At 32.8% G+C, this 9,165-nt stretch overlaps 1 protein-coding gene across 2 annotated transcripts; it reads right to left on the reverse strand.

Annotated features, from left to right (window-relative positions):
- Positions 1–447: 447 nt before the first annotated feature.
- Positions 448–7,196, reverse strand: LOC119580294 (astacin-like). 2 transcript variants are annotated; one of them, XM_037928363.1, is made up of 6 exons: positions 7,132–7,196; positions 6,830–6,962; positions 6,468–6,534; positions 5,642–5,765; positions 1,256–1,434; positions 448–937 (listed from the first exon to the last, which is right to left on the reverse strand). In XM_037928363.1, coding segments are annotated over exons 1-6 (735 nt in total). In that variant the 5' UTR covers positions 7,134–7,196; the 3' UTR covers positions 448–707. The 2 variants fall into 2 exon arrangements, with proteins under 2 accessions (XP_037784291.1, XP_037784290.1); XM_037928362.1 differs by lacking the exons at positions 5,642–5,765; positions 6,468–6,534; positions 6,830–6,962; positions 7,132–7,196 and adding exons at positions 2,231–2,354; positions 3,062–3,128; positions 3,424–3,556; positions 3,726–3,840.
- Between the last annotated feature and the right edge of the window lie 1,969 nt (positions 7,197–9,165).

Below are 9,165 nucleotides of genomic sequence, written 5' to 3' on the forward strand. Positions count from 1 at the left end.
ATATGTATGTATGTATTATGTATATTATATATATACACATATATATGATCTATGTATATATATATATATATATATATATATATATTTATTTATTTTTGTTGTTGTTCAACAGCCATTTACTTCACTGCAGGATTTAGACCTCTCCAACTTTATTATTGAGAGGTCATTTGGCAGTACCACTCTTACCTGATTGGATACCCTTCCTAATCAACCGCGATCCGACGCGCTGACACTTTTGTCACGGCGATGACTTCCCCTACGACATCTGCGTTTGATTTCTCAAGGCGATATGTCGTTTTCTCGTCATGAGATCAGGCTCGAGCCAATGTATGTATGTATGTATATACATACATTCTCTGCTCCTGAATTGTACTTTCCCTTGATTCCGTAGTATTTTGCTTGAAGCACTAACCATTTTGCGATGTTATGCAACAAAAGTAATGAGGATTTGGTTGAAATAAGTTTTTTATTGTTATAACATTATATCTTATAAAACAGCTTTGGGGAAACATTCGTAAAAGTTATAGATTTTTTTCCTAGTTTACTCATGATATTAACTAAACATGCAACGCTTCAGCAACTTCTTTTTTCTCATCACAATAATAGATCAAATCCATAGAAGACCTCTTTTCGTATTTCACCTGTTTCTTCATCTCTTGAATTTGGGAAAATAGAATTTATTTGACGAATTAAACCCGACCTCTTTTCTACTTGGAGCAGCCGTACAGGTTATTTATCTGGTTGGCATCAGACTGCAGCATGTGGGGCTTCTCGTAAGGGTCCGTGAGGTCTACGCCGTCCTGGAGAGGCACGATAGTCTCCAACACGCCCCACTGGGTAGAGAAGGCGTACTTGCCGTAGTGCATGATGCTGTCGTACTTGTAGCTCTCGCCTACGTACTGCGAGTTGGTGTCCTTGTCGAAGTTGTAAGCCATCGCTGTAAGCAAGGATGAATTAGGGTAAATCTGTGTGGGTATTTACTTCTTACAAAATAGCATAGGTCACATACTGATAATGAGTTTAGTTCCCGAAGTGACACGTTTATATCCAAACTTTTTCCTTAACGACAGATTACGCATGGATTCACGTGATAGATTTAATCTTGATAATGAAAACCATCAGATCTCTTAGAATTACCTTGCCTCTAGAATAAGACTTTAAACTTAAAACGAACCGAACGGGAACCAGCTCTCGGAAAACAAAACAAAATACGAAAAAATAACACAGGTAAAGCCCGCGACTGAACAAATCTTACAAGGATCAATATTCTGATAGTTGATCCTAACGTAGTCGTCGCGGTCCATGCGGTTGTGCTCGTGGAAGAAGCCGATGGCGTGCATGAGCTCGTGGATGATGGTGCCGTGGTAAATACAGCCGTTGCGAGCCAGGGAGATCTCCTGCCCTCCGTCCATCATGCCCACGTAGGACCAGCACCTGGGGATGGCATGGGGAATCAGGCCAGATCAGTTCAGTCATTTTCACTAAAGGCACGAGAGATTTCCCTTTCGCGTTAATATTGGACGATCGCTGCTGTTGTCCACTTTTACTGCTACTACTACTGCTACTATTGTTATTGATATTAATATTATTAATGTTATCGTTATCGCTATTATTATTATTATTATTATTATTATTATTATTATTATTATTATTATTATATTATTATTATTGTATTATTATTATTATTATTATTATTATTATTATTTATATTATTATTATTATTATTATTATTATTATTACTATTATTATTATTATTATTATTATTATTGTCATTATTATTATCATTATTATTATAATCATTTATTATTTATCTTTGTTGTTGTTTTATTATTATTATTATTTATTATTATTATTATTATTATTATTATTATTATTATTATTGTTATTGTTATCATTATTATTATCATTGTTATTATTATTATCATTATTATTATTATCATTATTATTATTATCATTGTTGTTGTTGTTGTTGTTGTAGTTGCTGTTGTTGTTGTTGTTGTTGTTGTTGTTGTTGTTGTTGTTGTTATTATTATTATTATCATTATTATTATTATTATTATTATTATTATTATTATTATTATTATTATTATTATTATTATTATAATTATCATTATTATTATTATTATTATCATTATTATTGTCATTATTATCGTTATCATTATTATCATTAATATTATCTTTATCGTATTATCATTATCATTATTATCATAATGATAACAGCATAACTCACCCATCACCGTTGGTGGTGATGCGGATGTAGTTGTGTTCCCCGACGGAGCGCGGGATGAACTTGATGCAAGTCTTGGACATGATTTCGTCCATTGCCGCGACGATCTCGGCGTCTGAACCTCCAGCTGTGCCAGGGAAAGCGAGTTATTCGAGGGAAAGGGGAAAATCAAAGGGTAGAAGGGGGAGTTCTGCCTCGATGTTAAGGCTGGCGCTGATATTGATTAAAAAAAAAAAAAAAAAAAAAAAAAAAAAAAAAAAATATATATATATATATATATATATATATATATATATATATATATATATATATATATATATATATATATATATATACACTGGAGTTTCAAGGAAATATGATCTAAGATGGCAAAAATCGACGCAGTCATTGAATGCATTAGCTGAAAGTAAAAGATTACGGAGTTTGTTTGGAAACTAAGCTTTTTTAATCCCCGATAAGTATTTACTTTCATGAAAATATCACATGATAGATAGATAGATAGATAGATAGATAGAGAGAGAGAGAGAGAGAGAGAGAGAGAGAGTGAAAGAGAGTTGTAAATACTACTGACTAATGAAGGGAAACATTAAAAGGATCCATCTAACTAACTGCACTGAAACACGTTTGAAAAACACGGTACACAAGAGCAATATAATTTTCTTTGCTTTTAATCGTGGATATCCACAAAAAATGCACAGCTATAAAGTATTTAAAACTGATATATTTTTTCCTATTCTTTACCTTTTCTAAAGCTAAATCCCGCAAACTGCACGACACAGAAATCCGTAAGCAGTGTCCATATATCGAAGGGGAATGCACGGAACAAATACTTACCGAGGATATAAGGAATCACACCATCTGTCCACAGGTATTGGTCTCCTATGATAGCAGATTTCTCCTCCTGGTGAAAAAAACTTTAATTCCACTTGCATGAAGAATGTCCGAGGCGAAACTAAATAACTTCAGGCCAGGTAAATATTTTTTTTTCTTTCTGTTTAATTGCTCTAATTTTAAGCAAATACAAGCATTTAAACAAACGTTTATTTTATTTCTGAAATATATTGTTCTGATACAAAATGGTGTATATGCAGCTGTGTGTGGAGTCATGTCCAGCTGCTAGATGTCAGTTGCAAACAAGAAAAAAACAAAAAAATAATATAAAGGAAGCTAAAGAAGTAAAGGAAAGTTTTAAATACCCCAGGTTTCTGTCCTGCCACGCCCTTGATGTCTCCTTCCCACAGTCCAGGGTTGTATATGGCCCGCGCTGCCTCAGGAACGAAGGGCGCTGCCCCTACGAGGGACACCAAAGCCAGCAGCAGCACGCAATACCTGCAGCGCAAAGTACAGGTAATCTTCGCAATAAAAGCTAATGGGTTGCTTTGTTTGAATTACATTTTGTGACCCATTTCATGAACAAGCTGCGACTCATTCTAAGCTAGCATATATTTCTTTAGCTCACAAAAACACACACACGTAGCTTTTCTACAAACATACTTACATTTTTACGCACTCAAACCAGTCGGCGTTCTCCAATAATTACAAACTACATGCTCTCTATTATATACTGTATCCAAACAACTTAAAGTCACACGGACCCTAAACAGTCAAAGCGAAGAAGCTTATCATGCATTTTATCTTCCTTTTTTCCTCTAAGCGATATATCTTAAGGCAGACCTTTCAGGCCTCGTGATCTGTCCTGACAAAGTGAAAGAGACTAAAACATACCAGGTCAGTGTGCAAGTGAATTGGGACACTCATCCCCGGCGTCCTTTCCCACGTTTTTTTTTTATTTAATATATATATATAAATGAATAACCTTGCACGTGCTCTGTTCTCAACTAAGTACTGTAAACTGTACCCTTGGCCTCCAGACGTCATTTTTTTTTTAGAGATAGAGCATGGTAACTGCGCCATAATAACAAATTTAGACAACTAAACCAGATAAAGAAAAGAAACACTTTAGGCTAGTGGAAATGGACAGCTGTCATGCTACAAAGGCTAAACCTCGAGAGATGCAATCGCGTGTCTTGGTACCAAGAGAGCACAAGAGTCCCTTATAGCGCAGAAGGTCCAAAGAGGTGATTTTGCTCTCTTATTATGGATTCGATAAATCGAGGAATGCGAGCAGAAACGAGATTCAAGAGCATAAAAGACTAATTTGAATGACTTTAAAGTACTAATTTGAGAACTCTTCAGATGCTTGACTGTATTGAAAAATATAAGGACAGTTATATTGGCACGGGAGCCCTTGCAATAGCCACCTTTTGCCTAAGCTGCCTGGATCATTTCCTCGGCACTCATTTCAGTTTTCTTAGGCTTCTCTTTAGGCTTCTTAGGCCTATAACGAGCAGAAGGTTACTCCCTCGAAGAGATGGGTGATTCTGAGTATAAAAAAAAACAAACAAAATAAGAATATTCACATAAAAAATATGTCTTTTTATCATCTTTTTATAACTTCTAATACTAATACCTTCATATCATTTTCGAACCCACATACACTGTTTATCTGCCTGAAAATTAACTGGGGGAAACCGGAATCTATGGCAAGTCTATCTATCTATCTATCTATCTATCTATCTATCTATCTATCTATCTATCTATATATATATATATATATTTATATATGTATATATGATATATATATAATATATATATATACATATATATATATATATATATATATATATATATATATATATATATTATATATATATATATACATATATATATAATATATATATATATATATGTATATAAAATATGTGTGTGTGTATTGTGTGTGTGTGTGTGTGTGTGTGTGTGTGTGTGTGTGTGTGTGTGTGTGTGTGTGTGTGTGTGTGTGTGTGTGTGTGTGTGTGTGCATAAACACGTGTGAGTTCTTCTTTCAGCTATTTATGTAAAAAAACAACTTTAATCCGATCATGTGAATGATGTTTCAAGTTTATTCCTAGCGCATAAGAGAATATCTGGATATTTTTTTGATGTTGTTGTGTTGTTATTATTATTATTATTATTATTATATTAGTTATTATTATTATTATTATTATTATTATATTATTATTATTATTATTATTATTATTATTATTATTATTATTATTATTATCATTATTATTATTATTATTGTTGTTGTTGTTTATTATTATTATTATTATTATTATTATTATTATTATTATTATTATTATTGTTATTGTTGTTATTATTATTATTATCATTATTATTATTATTATTATTATTATTATTATTATTATTATTATTATTATTATTATTATTATTATTATTATTATTATATTATTATTATTATTATTATTATTATCATTATTATTGTCATTATTATCGTTATCATTATTATCATTAATATTATCTTTATCGTATTATCATTATCATTATTATCATAATGATAACAGCATAACTCACCCATCACCGTTGGTGGTGATGCGGATGTAGTTGTGTTCCCCGACGGAGCGCGGGATGAACTTGATGCAAGTCTTGGACATGATTTCGTCCATTGCCGCGACGATCTCGGCGTCTGAACCTCCAGCTGTGCCAGGGAAAGCGAGTTATTCGAGGGAAAGGGGAAAATCAAAGGGTAGAAGGGGGAGTTCTGCCTCGATGTTAAGGCTGGCGCTGATATTGATTAAAAAAAAAAAAAAAAAAAAAAAAAAAAAAAAAAATATAAATATAAATATATATATATATATATATATATATATATATATATATATATATATATATATATATATATACACTGGAGTTTCAAGGAAATATGATCTAAGATGGCAAAAATCGACGCAGTCATTGAATGCATTAGCTGAAAGTAAAAGATTACGGAGTTTGTTTGGAAACTAAGCTTTTTTAATCCCCGATAAGTATTTACTTTCATGAAAATATCACATGATAGATAGATAGATAGATAGATAGATAGAGAGAGAGAGAGAGAGAGAGAGAGAGAGTGAAAGAGAGTTGTAAATACTACTGACTAATGAAGGGAAACATTAAAAGGATCCATCTAACTAACTGCACTGAAACACGTTTGAAAAACACGGTACACAAGAGCAATATAATTTTCTTTGCTTTTAATCGTGGATATCCACAAAAAATGCACAGCTATAAAGTATTTAAAACTGATATATTTTTTCCTATTCTTTACCTTTTCTAAAGCTAAATCCCGCAAACTGCACGACACAGAAATCCGTAAGCAGTGTCCATATATCGAAGGGGAATGCACGGAACAAATACTTACCGAGGATATAAGGAATCACACCATCTGTCCACAGGTATTGGTCTCCTATGATAGCAGATTTCTCCTCCTGGTGAAAAAAACTTTAATTCCACTTGCATGAAGAATGTCCGAGGCGAAACTAAATAACTTCAGGCCAGGTAAATATTTTTTTTTCTTTCTGTTTAATTGCTCTAATTTTAAGCAAATACAAGCATTTAAACAAACGTTTATTTTATTTCTGAAATATATTGTTCTGATACAAAATGGTGTATATGCAGCTGTGTGTGGAGTCATGTCCAGCTGCTAGATGTCAGTTGCAAACAAGAAAAAAACAAAAAAATAATATAAAGGAAGCTAAAGAAGTAAAGGAAAGTTTTAAATACCCCAGGTTTCTGTCCTGCCACGCCCTTGATGTCTCCTTCCCACAGTCCAGGGTTGTATATGGCCCGCGCTGCCTCAGGAACGAAGGGCGCTGCCCCTACGAGGGACACCAAAGCCAGCAGCAGCACGCAATACCTGCAGCGCAAAGTACAGGTAATCTTCGCAATAAAAGCTAATGGGTTGCTTTGTTTGAATTACATTTTGTGACCCATTTCATGAACAAGCTGCGACTCATTCTAAGCTAGCATATATTTCTTTAGCTCACAAAAACACACACACGTAGCTTTTCTACAAACATACTTACATTTTTACGCACTCAAACCAGTCGGCGTTCTCCAATAATTACAAACTACATGCTCTCTATTATATACTGTATCCAACAACTTAAAGTCACACGGACCCTAAACAGTCAAAGCGAAGAAGCTTATCATGCATTTTATCTTCCTTTTTTCCTCTAAGCGATATATCTTAAGGCAGACCTTTCAGGCCTCGTGATCTGTCCTGACAAAGTGAAAGAGACTAAAACATACCAGGTCAGTGTGCAAGTGAATTGGGACACTCATCCCCGGCGTCCTTTCCCACGTTTTTTTTTTATTTAATATATATATATAAATGAATAACCTTGCACGTGCTCTGTTCTCAACTAAGTACTGTAAACTGTACCCTTGGCCTCCAGACGTCATTTTTTTTTTAGAGATAGAGCATGGTAACTGCGCCATAATAACAAATTTAGACAACTAAACCAGATAAAGAAAAGAAACACTTTAGGCTAGTGGAAATGGACAGCTGTCATGCTACAAAGGCTAAACCTCGAGAGATGCAATCGCGTGTCTTGGTACCAAGAGAGCACAAGAGTCCCTTATAGCGCAGAAGGTCCAAAGAGGTGATTTTGCTCTCTTATTATGGATTCGATAAATCGAGGAATGCGAGCAGAAACGAGATTCAAGAGCATAAAAGACTAATTTGAATGACTTTAAAGTACTAATTTGAGAACTCTTCAGATGCTTGACTGTATTGAAAAATATAAGGACAGTTATATTGGCACGGGAGCCCTTGCAATAGCCCCTTTTGCCTAAGCTGCCTGGATCATTTCCTCGGCACTCATTTCAGTTTTCTTAGGCTTCTCTTTAGGCTTCTTAGGCCTATAACGAGCAGAAGGTTACTCCCTCGAAGAGATGGGTGATTCTGAGTATAAAAAAAAACAAACAAAATAGAATATTCACATAAAAAATATGTCTTTTTATCATCTTTTTATAACTTCTAATACTAATACCTTCATATCATTTTCGAACCCACATACACTGTTTATCTGCCTGAAATTAACTGGGGGAAACCGGAATCTATGGCAAGTCTATCTATCTATCTATCTATCTATCTATCTATCTATCTATCTATCTATCTATATATATATTAATACATTAATGTATTTTTATTTATATATTTTATATTTTATATTATATATATAATATTATATATATATATATATTTTAATATAAAATCATATATATATTTATATATTATATTATATACTATATATATATCTATAACTATATATAAAATATATATATATATATATATATATATTATGTATATATATAATAAATGTATATATATATATATTTATACTATATCTATATATATTATTTTATATATTATATATATTCATTATATATACATATAATATATATATATATATAATATTAATAATATTTATATAATACATATATAATATTATATATATATATAATAGATAGATAGATAGATGATAGATAGATAAGATAGATAGATAGATAGACTTGCCATAGATTCCGGTTTCCCCCAGTTAATTTTCAGGCAGATAAACAGTGTATGTGGGTTCGAAAATGATATGAAAGGGATTAGTATTAGAAGTTATAAAAAGATGATAAAAAGACATATTTTTTATGTGAAATTCTTATTTGTTTGTTTTTTTTTATACTCAGAATCACCCATCTCTTCGAGGGAGTAACCTTCTGCTCGTTATAGGCCTAAGAAGCCTAAGAGAAGCCTAAGAAAACTGAAATGAGTGCCGAGGAAATGATCCAGGCAGCTTAGCAAAAGGTGGCTATTGCAAGGGCTCCCGTGCCAATATAACTGTCCTTATATTTTTCAATACAGTCAAGCATCTGAGAGTTCTCAAATTAGTACTTTAAAGTCATTCAAATTAGTCTTTTATGCTCTTGAATCTCGTTTCTGCTCGCATTCCTCGATTTATCGAATCCATAATAAGAGAGCAAAATCACCCCTTTGGACCTTCTGCGCTATAAGGGACTCTTGTGCTCTCTTGGTACCAAGACACGCGATTGCATCTCTCGAGGTT

This window comes from Penaeus monodon, chromosome 13 (genome assembly GCF_015228065.2).
Source record: "Penaeus monodon isolate SGIC_2016 chromosome 13, NSTDA_Pmon_1, whole genome shotgun sequence".
Taxonomy (NCBI): domain Eukaryota; kingdom Metazoa; phylum Arthropoda; class Malacostraca; order Decapoda; family Penaeidae; genus Penaeus; species Penaeus monodon.

What these genes read in the sequence shown, in the direction of transcription:
- LOC119580294 (XM_037928363.1), bottom strand. An exon ending in ATCACCACCAACGGTGATGG is followed by an intron (nt 1,435 to 5,641) that starts GTGAGTTATGCT and finishes TGCCATCCCCAG; the next exon opens with GTGCTGGTCCTACGTGGGCA. An exon ending in CTATCAGAATATTGATCCTT is followed by an intron (nt 938 to 1,255) that starts GTAAGATTTGTT and finishes CCTTGCTTACAG; the next exon opens with CGATGGCTTACAACTTCGAC.